Source organism: Bufo bufo, chromosome 1, assembly GCF_905171765.1.
Source record: "Bufo bufo chromosome 1, aBufBuf1.1, whole genome shotgun sequence".
In the NCBI taxonomy this organism is placed as follows: Eukaryota; Metazoa; Chordata; class Amphibia; order Anura; family Bufonidae; genus Bufo; species Bufo bufo.
In genome coordinates, this window is record NC_053389.1 from 649,718,714 (window position 1) to 649,731,034 (window position 12,321).

The following is a 12,321-nucleotide window of genomic DNA, read 5'->3' on the forward strand; positions in this document are numbered from 1 at the left end:
TCAGCCCTGCACCCCATTCCCTATTGCACTCAGGTCCTTAACCCCTGCAGTCCCAGCCAACCCTGCATTAACCCTTGCAGGACCACTCCTACCCCTGGCCCGCATTGTGTTCCCTGGCCTGCATGTATGTTAACCCTTGCAGTGCCACAATTGCATAAACTCCTTGTACCATGAGAGAAGGCAACCCTCTGCCAATGAGTCCAATTCCGATACTGCTGCAAAAATGAAAGCTTTTTCTGTCGATGCTACTTTGTTAGCAGAGGTGCAGTGACCATCTGTCTGCTTTGGAGCCCCTTACACAGTAGGGTTCGCTGAGCTGTTGTTTTAGAAACATCTGGTAACACTTTGGTTCATTTTAGCGGTGAGCTTCTCCACTGTAGCTGTGTTCAATCGGCCCTCACGCACCTTTGTAGCTTACATTCACCTTTCACATCAATGGCACGTGGTGATCCACAGTTTCCATGTCACTTATTCGCAATGGCGCATTTGTCCACTTACAATACACTTTACCGACAGCAGTACGAGAACAGTTTACATACTAAGCAGTTTCAGAAATACTACCACACTTGGCCAGAAAACCAATAATCATCCCTTTTTGTAATTGATAAATCAGCCCTTTTATCCAGCAACAAGCGATATGTGTGCAGACAGCCTATCACACACCTTATATACCCACCAAGCCGGCTCATGGCACGTGACTTCATTCATGAGTTACATGCTGCCAACGTTGAAAGTAGTAAGGGGTCATAATAATGTGACTCGATCATGTACGTAAAAATCGGAATTTGATTATTTCAGGGCTATATAAAAATGCCATCTATTCAATTAAAGCTCCTCTCAATTAACACATGGGTAAAACGTTCAGAACAATGCAATTCAGATAAATCACTTTACCAGATTATCACACTTCATGATGGAATTTCATACTTTGTGTTATCTACCAAAAGTATGTATCCACCCACGCCTACTTGAGCAGAATATCTTATTGTCAATGGAGCAATAACTTGACAGGCATTAAAAGATGAATAACATTACAAGGTGCTTGTGGCAATGTATTATGGGATGTAAATCACATCCCTCACCTTGTTTGTCAGGCAGTGATAATAAATTTGATTTCTATTTAAGAAGAAGATAACAAACAATAAAACTAAAAATGTGATTTTTAGTGACTTCCCATTCCTCATATTCCTTAGCCTTCAATCAAACTCTTCTTCCTCTCCTTTCATACTGAGCGCAATAGCTGGATTTCGGCTGGAGTGCAATATTAGAAATGCAACACATTGTTCTTCTCTAGCAGAGATAATAAAGAGTTAAAAGTCCTGAAAGGGACCGAAGAGAGATCTCAGTTTATGACACTGTTGTGGATGGAAGAGATTATATTCAGGGTAGTCTCATTATAATATAAGGTGTAATGGTGAGTTTACATGGGGTGAGGAGCAGCCAAATATCGGGAAGCAAGCATTGCTTGTTCAGTGAGGGTGAATCACTGTATTTACACGCAGCAATCTCCTCCACAGTATGAGGACGTCCTTATACAGATTCATTGTTTCTGGTCAGCATTGTTACTGTTTAGACAGTAAGATCTGCTACCCAGAAACGATTATTTACTTGCCTTCACGAATGACAGTTTCACCCAATGAATGAGCGTTTAGCTTGTTCATTGGAAGTTCAGCTGCATCTTTAAGCAAGCAGATTATCGGGAGCGAACGTTCGCAGGAATGTTCTTCCCCTGACCGACAATTGTTCTCTTGATAGGACTTGATAAACACTGTGGGGAAGAGCTACAAAATAGTCCAGGTGGACTGGAAACTTAAAGTGGCCCTGAAAAAAAAAAAAAAAACTAAAAATGGCAAATTTATAGAAAGTGTGGCAATGGAAGTAGGCAGGACAAACACAAGTAGGGGGATCAACCATACTGCAGTATCTGCAGTGCAGATCACCAGCCTCTTTCAGCCTGAGGTCTCAGATATCTGCATCCCTGTGTCATCTGAATAGGCTTTATGCCTAGTGTCCTCTTTCCTATGGGAGTGAACAGTGTGGCAGAAAGCCACGGGCTCCTGTGCCTCCACAGTATTTAAGCGTATCACCCTCTTGATAATGGTAACACAGTTGAATTGAAGAAGGCAACTGTAGTACTCGACCGGGTACATAAGTACTTGACGCTCCTACCGTTAATTATTGCTGAGAGTGTCAGATTGTTACGTATCCGGCAGCGTCAAGAAGGCTCAGGTGTCCCCATGTAGGGTCTATAGCCAGTCCATGAGCTCAGCTCCCATTTTACAGCTTTCTCCCCTTTCCACACACAGCTAAACTAAGGGAGGGGAAAAGCACAAAGAGATGTCAGAATCAGGAGGACTGTTCTGATGGTTTTATGTAAGATTCAGCACCATGAGCAGGTACGGAACTTGAATGCTTTCTGCAGAAGTCAAATGGTGGAAACCTTTTAATGCAGGCGGTTTAGAAAAATAAAAATGTTGTGCATATTCATATTCATAAGACCTGGTCACAAGATTTAACGGTATCGATTTGATATAATCTAAAAAACAAGTTTAGCTTTCCAAATGAATATACCTTTGGATGCTAAGAATGTTACCCTATGTAGTAACAAGGCCCCTGATAAAAAATAAATGCCAGATCCATTTTTCCGGATGACACCGGAGAGACGGATCCAGCATTTCAATGCATTTGTCATACGGATCAGGATCCTGATCCGTCTGACAAATGCCATCAGTTTCTATACATCTTGACGGAACCGGCAGGCAGTTTAGGCGAAGGAACTGCCTGCCGGAATCCTCTGCCGCAAATGTGAAAGTACCCTTAGATGGCCAGATTATCGGAAAGGAGCGTTTCATTCCCGATAATCTGGATGATTATTGGTTCGTCTAAATCCACCCTAATAGATAGTGTTATATCCTACTCCAAGTACTTTATTCCCATCTATATTCCCCTCTATAATGTCCTATATGGTGATTCTGAGTGAGAGTTAGGAAGCAGAATGATGTGTCCTCTGAAGTTAAGGCTACTTTCACACTAGCGTCGGGGTTCCGCTTGTGAGCTCCGTTTGAAGGGTCTCACAAGCGGCCCCGAACGTATCCGTCCAGCCCTAATGCATTCTCAGTGGAGGCGGATCCGCTCAGAATGCATCAGTCTGGCAGCGTTCAGCCTCCGCTCAGCAGGCGGACACCTGAACGCTGCTTGCAGCGTTCGGGTGTCCGCCTGGCCGTGCGGAGGCAAACGGATCCGTCCAGACTTACAATGTAAGTCAATGGGGACGGATCCATTTGAAGTTGACACCATATGGCTCAATTTTCAAACGGATCCGTCCCCCATTGACTTTCAATGTAAAGTCAAAACGGATCCGTCTTAACAACTTTCACACTTAGAATTTTTTCTACACTATAATGCAGACGGATCCGTTCTGAACGGATCCAAACGTCTGCATTATAGGAGTGGATCCGTCTGTGCAGACACCAGACGGATCCGCTCTGAACGCAAGTGTGAAAGTAGCCTCAACTATACTTAAATCTATGCTTAGGAACAAGTGAGAATTATAGATGGAGCCTGCAGAAAACGAATGAAATAAAAGCATTTCCCCCATTGTTCTTGTATTTATTTTCACAATTTACCATGAAGCAAGAATATCAAGTTCATTTCATTGCATAAGCCATTACAACTGAGGCAGTGCCATCTATTTAAAGGGAACCTGTCACATTGAAGGCAGCATGTTATAGACCAGGAGGAGCTGAGCAGATTGATGTATAGTCTTATGGGAAACTATTCAGTATAGCTTGTAATTTACCTATTTATATCTCTGCTCATTCAAGGCTTTGAAGTCAAGGAGACGGTCCTATCGGTGATTGACAACCTTTCCTGTATGACTGTGTATATAGAAATAGCTGTCAATCACGGATACGACCAAAATGCCAGCTTCAGATGTCAGTTAAAACTCTATGGGAAATAGACAAGCATTTTTTGCCTAGTGGGGTTTCTTTTTATATTATTGACAGCAATTTTTGTCCTTGACATTTCAAAATGCAGCATGTTGAAGTAATGGCATTTTTTCGGCCATTTTTCCATCTTATTTTCTACAGGGGAATAAACATACAAAAAAAAGAACCATCCATGAATTAGTGTTGAAAAAAATGCTATTACAGACACTATAAAAACACTAGCTCTATGGAAAACATGTAAGAAGTTTTTATGGATTTTTTAATGCACACAATTTGTGTGTAGGGACCCTTTAAAGGGGTTGTCCCACATAAAAATTCTACATTTTTCAAAGCAGCATCTGGATCAGAATACTTTTGTAACGGCATGTAACTACAAATTTAGTATAGCTGCTGAGATATTCAATAAATTTATCTGTATAGCGCCACCTGCTGTTTGCTCTTTTTCAAATTTCTCTCTTGTGCTCACTAAGATGGAAGCACATGATCAGTTCCATCCTTCAACTGCCACCAGCTGCAGCAGAAAGGACATTCCCCCTGAGAAAGTGCACACCCCCTAAGCTTGCACTTGAAATAAATCTAGCAGTGCAATTGCAGCAATGAATGGGGAGATCGCTGGATCCATGTGCAGTACAGAGCTGGTTCTTGTTAGAAAGAGATTGTCATGTAATACGGTATATGATATTGGATTTTTATTTTTATATTAATCATGGGATAACCCCTTTAATCACTAGAAATAAACATTAAATCTGACCAAATCTGTCCAAGATTTTCCTTACAGTTAGCGTTGAGTGAATCGAAGTATCCAGAGTGGACTTCAATCCGAATTTCAGGAAATATTCAATTTGTCACAAAGGCAAATTTCCTCATGCTTCATGGTAATAAATAAATTTTTCCTGAAATGGCGGTAAAAAAACATACTTACCTCATCTATTTGATCGTAGGGAAGCTGTCACGGCCATCTTGATTGATCTCTCGCGTGCTGAGGTGTGACGTCACCATGTCATCACAGTGAGGTCATCAGGTCAACTGATGACCTCACTGCGTCCACCCAGCGCGATAACGTGGTGATGTCATATCAGTGCGAGAGCGATTTGGCACATTTTCTTCAATCAAGATGGCCGCGATGGCCTCGCTGCTATCAAATGGATGAGGTACGTATGAACTTTTTTTTAACCCATGAAAGGCCTCAATTTGACTCTCAGATGCCGCGATCAGCGTTGATTTTTTAAATTTATTTTTTATGAATATTGACATTTTAAACCTTGAGGGTTTTTTGATCCCAAAGTGATTCAGTAGTAATGATTTTATGCTATTGTCATACATTGCATGATCATATTGCTCTCATATTTCCAGCAGTGAAAGCAATGTGGTAAATGAGTGTATAAATAGATTCATAACTGCAGAAGAGAAACAGAATAGATTGGTTTACACAGGTTGTGTATCTGCTACCAACCCTTTTAATATGCTGGGCTTAACTGTGGGTTCAGCATGCCCTTGGTTCCGGAGGGGCAGAGATGTCTGCTAAAGCCAATAGATACCCGATCATCTCAATTGTTGAAAATAATGCTTCACTTTCCCTGATGCAACGCAGAGGCTTGCAGCATATATGTAAACTACTGGGGAGACTTCTCAAACAGGTGAAAGTAAAACTGGCTTAGTCGCCCATAGCAACCAATCAGATTCCACGTTTCATTTTCCAAAGGAGCTGTGAAAAACAAAAGGTGGAATCTGATTGGTTGCTGTTAGAGATGAGCTAATCGAATCCCACAAAGTGGAATTCGATCCGAATTTCATGATAAATTCGAAGCTGAATTTCCTCGTGCTTTGTGTAAGCAAATCGATTTAACCTGAAATAGTGTAAAAAACAAAAAAAATCATACTTACCTCCTCCATTTGCTCACTACGGGCCGCCAGCCGCCATCTTGATTGACGTTCTCGGCCGAAATCCCGTGCGTGGTGACATATGATGTCACCACGTCGGCCGGCGTGATGACGTAATCTCGTGCCGCGCGAGATTTCGCAACCAGATCTTCAAGCAAGATGACGGCGGCCGGCCAGTTGCGAGCAAATGGAGGTGGTAAATGTGATATAATTTTTTTTTTTTATGTTAAAAACTGTGTAAAATTACACACAGATGTCGCGATCATGTGTGAACGAGGCATCTGAGGGGTACAATGACGGGGGGCGGCGCTATCGCAGCTCCCTGTCATTGCACCCACTAAATGCACTTCGTGATGAAGTAATTCGTCACAAAGCAAATTTTTTGCCAAAATTCGGCAAATCAGCTGAATCAAACTTTTGAAAAATTCGCTCATCTCTAGTTGCTATCGAAAACTAAGCCAGTTCTACTTTACACCAGTTTGATGAATCTCCCCCTAAATGTTATACAGTTTTACTAGTATTCTTTGTGTTCCAATCCATCACTCTATATTTTCAAGATTTCCTGCTTGCTGTCAGTGAACTGAAGCATTCTTCTTTCAATCCAAAGGCTGAAAACCTTTCCTGATCATGCCCAGTAGACATGGCTGCATGGTCTGTTCTAGGGAATGCTCTGATATTCTTAAAGAGACTATGACACCACCAAAAGCCCACTTAGGCCATGCTGACATGTTGGATTTTACATGTAGATTTTGGAGCATTTCCACTCTCAGTCCACTTCAAATTGTTTAAAATGGGAAAGTCATGATGTAGCTCATACAAAAAAACGGAAGTTAATCCGTGTGCATTCCATTTCCGTTTCTCCGTATGTCCATTCCGCAAAACAATAAAAACATGTCCTATTATTGTCTGCATTAGAGACAAAATACGCCATCCGTATTTTTTGATGATCCGTTTTTTGCAGACTGCAAAAAAACACAGTCGTGTGCATGAGCCCTAAGACTACAGATACACAGAAAATAATTCAAAATGCCCCAAAGAATACAGATTCACAGCAGCCCCTCCTGCTGAAAGCTTCAGAGACTGCTCCCCCATGAATATAGTGACGCCTGAAACAACACAGACCCTCATTTATCAAAACTGCCTAAAACGGCAATAAAACTGTCTTAGTTCCCCATAGCAGCCAATCAGAGCTCAGTTCTTATATCTTTTGAGTCATTACATTACTACATGGTAACAGCCGGTTATTAATTATACATTTACATTATTTATACGTTCCTAAGAGCAATAATAGAGGAATGAAACAACACAACTCTAACAGAAGATTCTCCAGAAAACACGTCAGGAGAGGGGATTGGTCCTTTAAAACAAGTCATATACCGTTGCTAAGTGGAGACAATCAGGACAAGATTTTAGGCTGTGGATGTAAATATTTATGAAGCAAGCACAGATTTCGAAAATAGTTTGGAAGTCTGAAGTCAAATAAATGCACCTTAAAGAGGACCTTTCACCTGTATAAACTATGTGAACCGAGTATGCTGCCATATAGAGCGGCGCCCGGGGATCTCACTGCACTTACTATTACCCCTGGGCGCCGCTCCGTTCTCCTGTTATGCCCTCCGGTACCTTTGCTCCTTAAGTTATAGTAGGCGGGTCTTCCCTTGTCCTGTGGGCGTCTCCTTCTCCTAGGCTGTAGCGCTGGCCAATCGCAGCGCACAGCTCACAGCCTGGGAGGTTTTTTTCTCCCAGGCTGTGAGCTGTGAGCTGTGCGCTGCGATTTACCAGCGCTGCCGCCTAGGAGAAGGAGACGCCCACAGGACAAGGGAAGACCCGCCTACTATAACTTAAAAAGCAAAGGTACCGGACCCTATAACGGGAGAACGGAGCGGCGCCCGGGGATAATAGTAAGTGCAGTGAGATCCCCGGGCGCCGCTCTATATGGCAGCATACTCGGTTCACATAGTTTATACAGGTGAAAGGTCCTCTTTAACTTTCACTCAAACGTACAAACCAACAAAACTCTGATATTACAAGTCATATGCTATATGGCACTGATGTTTTCCATCAGACTATTAGAACACTTAACATGAAGGTAGTGCCTACTTTATCCTGAATAATGTTATCCTGAAGGAATGGTGAGAAGAGAAAACGAACATGTGTCGCATCACTAACCTTTCCCAACATGCTCTATAAATGTATGGTGGATGTTAGGTCTTTAAAGACGGTACCTGCTCAGGAGCTGAGCGGGCGCCATAGCAAATGGGTAACTGCGTTTTTGAACAGCTGACACCCGGTGGCATTGTCAATGATCGAAGGCAACTCCAGTCACAGACTTTTAACCCCTCAGATGAGGTGGTCAATTGCGACCATGGCATCTGAGTGCTCCCCTGAGATGAGATGATGCTAGATCAGCAAACGGATCCATATTACACAATTGGTCAGATAATATAAGGCTTGCTTTTTATGTGTTGTCTTTGTAGTTTTTGGTTACGGCAAAAGTTAATAAATAGTAAGCACAAAATGTGTTAATTATACAGTGAGCAAAGATTCTGCCAAGGTGACAATTGTCATCAGTTAGGAAATAGAATTGCAGCTCTAGCCAATCATATTTGCCAAAATCATATCTTATATAAACGAGACTGTGGTATAACCATGCACAATGAATGTAAAGACGCCTTATCAGCAGGAATGCTACAAAAATAAGAATACATAAAACATACATTGTTTGATGATGTCATACTTATTGTACTTTTTATTATTTTTGTACTCAAGCTGCTATATGGTGTTGATAACGAAAGTAAATTTTGGCTATGATTTTAATGATCTGTATATGAGGATTACAAATATACATCTGATCTACTGCTTTTTATAACTAAAGCCCAAGAGAGCTAATTTGTGATGAACATTTTGGCTACTGCAGCACACCTAACAATGCCCTTGAGACAAATGGATGTTAGCAAATTGTCGCAAAGTCATTGTGTAGTGTAATAATAACAGTATAGTTTATTTATTCTTTTTAAAGTAATTATCCTGTTTTTATTAAGATATCCAAGGCTATCACTGTAAAAGTCAAAAACCTACATTACCTACTTTTATAACATAGCACAAATTAAAATAATAACATGAAAGTACCTCCTGCAAGGATCCTTTCTTCAAGATCAGCCATTTCCTTCTTGTATGCCTTCATGGCAGCCTCCTTAAAACTTGGACGAATGCGCTTTTTCTTTGGGAACTCAAAGGTTTTTTCAGGCACATTTTTGTTCTCATCATCGTTCTTGGAGTTGACTGTCATGTCGTACACTATTTCACATTCAGGCTCTATTATATCCTCAGGAGCTAAGTCATCGTATGGAATGTTGTACTGATCCATTTGTAAGTCTGGGTCATACTCTGGGTCATATAAGTTGTCATCATACTCTTGATATTCTTGCATTTGGTCAAGATTTTCATTTGTGTTTGTTCTGTTTTCAAGTTTGGCAAGAACTTGTTCCATCACTTCCACATAATCTTCTCCATTGTCATTGCCAGACGTAGATTCACCATAATCAACGACGTCATCAGCTTTGTAGTAGTAAGGTTCTGCGTATACATCAGAATCAAGAGTTGTGCTGGATTCATTAGCTGTAGACTGTGATAATGTGCGAAATCTGCCCATGAAAGAGGAGCTGCTTTCATCATTGCCACTTAAGCTATGTGTGCTTTTATTCCATACAACTTCCAGTGCCGATCTAGCACGTTGAAGTGTGGAGCCAAACTTTGGGAAGCTAAAGGTTTTATCTGAAAGATCAATGCTCAGTCGGCTATGCCATGATTTTGGTGGAGCATCCTCTGAGTCATCACTTTGTAGTTCACTCTGGCTACGGTACATCATAGGCAATCTTCCCTGACTCTGGTACATTTCATTGGCATTTGTCTCAATGTATGATTCATATTCACTAGTCCACTGATTTTGTGACACAGTGCAGATTTCAGGGCAAGATGGAGAATTGCTCTCTAGAGTGTAATTGTAGTTTTCTGTGTTATATGGAAAATCTGTACTTTGGCACTTTTCATAATTGTTTGCATGAACTTCCATGTGTTCATCTGCGGGGCAGTTGACATTATAGGCAAAACCATGTTGTGTAGATGCATCAAGCCCAGAATCTTGCTCTAAATGGTGCCATTCTTTCCATGGTGACAAATCACCATGCAAAGAAAGCTGAGAGTCGCTATAGTGACTGCGGTCTCCTGAAGCACAAAGTATCCCATTGCTGACACCACTGTCAACAGTCTCAGTGTTCTCTATTTCATTCTCTTCATGGTAAGGCTCTACGTCATTACTGAATGCTTGCTCCTGTGAGCTTGCACACCAGTTTGATGAATTATCTTCCTGTCTTCTTTGCCAGAGTTCTCGATCAGAAGAAGACAATAGAGAACTTCCATTGGTTCTTATGAAATATTGGTTTTCTGAAAAATCTTCAGAGTAAGATTGACATAATTTTGAAAAATCAGATTCTGAACGGCTCAGTTTTGGAGTAGAAAAGTCAGTCTGTGAATGCCACAAAGGAGTTGAATCACTGTAATATATTTTGTTTTTTTCCAAGCTATCAGATACAGGGGACTGAAAATTAAGCTCTCCATAATCATCTTTACTTTTATAAGTGGTGTCTTCAGATGTTCTGTGAGGTTTTTTATTATGGGATGATTGCCCGCTTCTTTTTCTCCCATTTGATTTCATCTGACCTTCAGGCTTAGATACCATTGCATAACTATTTCTGTTTACGTCTGGTTCCAGCTCTTTATCACTGTCTTCATGGGATTCCCATTCATCATGAGTAATCTTTGGCTCAACAGCAGAAAATTTCATGTCCATGCTCTCATATGTTTGAGATAAAGGAATTGCCTTTTCTTTTTTCGCTTTCAATTCATGGGAAATAATGTCAGTAGAAATCCCAATTCCAGTTCCCTTCAGTTTATAACATTTTTTTAAAACTAAATCTCTATCTTGTTGTGTAGCAAAATAAACAAGAATTGGTCTAGGTTTTGCATTCGGACAATCTCTTTGTTGCCCTAGCCTGTGAGCAATTTCAATTTTCATACTGTTTTGTGCATCTGCAAATCCCATTTTTTCAATTAAAATTCTATAAACAACATTTTCACAAACTTCATTTTTTTCTTCAGGCACATTTAAAAACCTAAGACTAAGCTTGCTACTGTGATGACCTATTTGCTTAATGTAGTCATGGATATCTCTGGTTTCTCTTCTTGATTGTACAAAACCTGAACGCAACTGCTCAATTTCACTTTGCACAACCTCAACACTGCTAGAAATTTCATCAATGGATTGCTTTAAGGAATTCACATGACCTCTTAATTCTGACAGTTCAGTTTCAATTTGACTTATACCTTGGAGTTCTTTAAAGATCATTTCCATGACATCATGAGTTTGACTTATGCAACCAGTGGAGCTAAAGCCAGGTTCAAGTGCATTGGTTTTCTGCTGACGGACTGTTCTGTCTAAAGACTTGCTTCGCAACCCCCAGGTTTTCTTCCATGTGCTTACTTCTGAATCTGATGAAACACATTCTTGGCTCTTCTTCCATTTTCTAAGTTTGCGTAAAGCACCCATTTTTAGGCTATGCAATGTACGTTCCCCATCCGAACTTCCATCAGAAGGAGCCAGACTGCTCATGCTCTTTCTGTTTCGCCTTACTGGCATGGTTTGTGATGAGTATTCCTTGGTTGTACTGTCAGCCCTTGTTTCACTTAAAGATTCTGAATATGAACTACTAAGAGAAGATATATCATGAAATGCATCATCATTATTGCCAGCTAGAATAATATTTTTTTGAAGCCCATTGGCAATTGCTACTCTATAACTGAATGTTGGAGAAAGTGAAAATTCCTTTCTACCAGTATCTTCCTCAGTTGACAAGTTGCAGGAAGAAGAACACTTGGCAATTTTTTTGACTGTGCTTTTGATAGTTGAAATATTTGGGTTCTTGCCTAGGCCAAATTGAGAAATATCCTGTTCCTTTTTGCTCTGACTTTCTTTCTTTTTTGTATGATTCCCCAGTTTCTTTGTAAACATTCCTTTGCAAAGCTTATATATATGAGAGAAGATCAGGCTCTTCAATAGGGCAGAAACCATCAGGGGAACTTTATATTGACCTTTCTTTGAAAAGAAAAAACTATCTCTGGCTCCTGAGAAATATTTGTATGTCCACACAACATTAAGCTGTAGCAGAAGCAAACACACGTGTACTGGTGTTACAGTATATGTCCTACGGAAGGACCAGAAACAGTCTGCTTCTCATGACTTCTGGCAGGCTCTGCAATAAAGGCAGTTTAAGCATCACTGATTCATACAGTTCAAATCACAGCTGTGGATAATATAGTAAAGTGGGCAGAGCATGCAGCACAAACATCTTTATAACTGAAATGTACATGATGGGTAGTGGTTGACACAGGAAGTCTACATTCCTAGCCAATATTGATTTTACTTAAAAGGGTT

The 12,321-nt window shown here is 40.7% G+C and overlaps 1 protein-coding gene across 3 annotated transcripts in view; it reads right to left on the minus strand.

Moving 5' to 3' along the window:
* UNC13C (unc-13 homolog C) overlaps positions 1 to 11,961 on the minus strand; it is a 793,844-nt gene extending 781,883 nt beyond the window's left edge. For 2 of the 3 annotated variants that reach the window (XM_040413931.1, XM_040413930.1), the window contains exon 1: positions 8,961 to 11,958. In XM_040413931.1, the coding sequence (XP_040269865.1) occupies positions 8,961 to 11,958 (2,998 nt within the window). Of the gene's footprint in view, positions 1 to 8,960 lie in introns of all 3 variants that reach the window. The other variant, XM_040413932.1, reaches the window with a different exon arrangement.
* Positions 11,962 to 12,321: the final 360 nt, after the last annotated feature.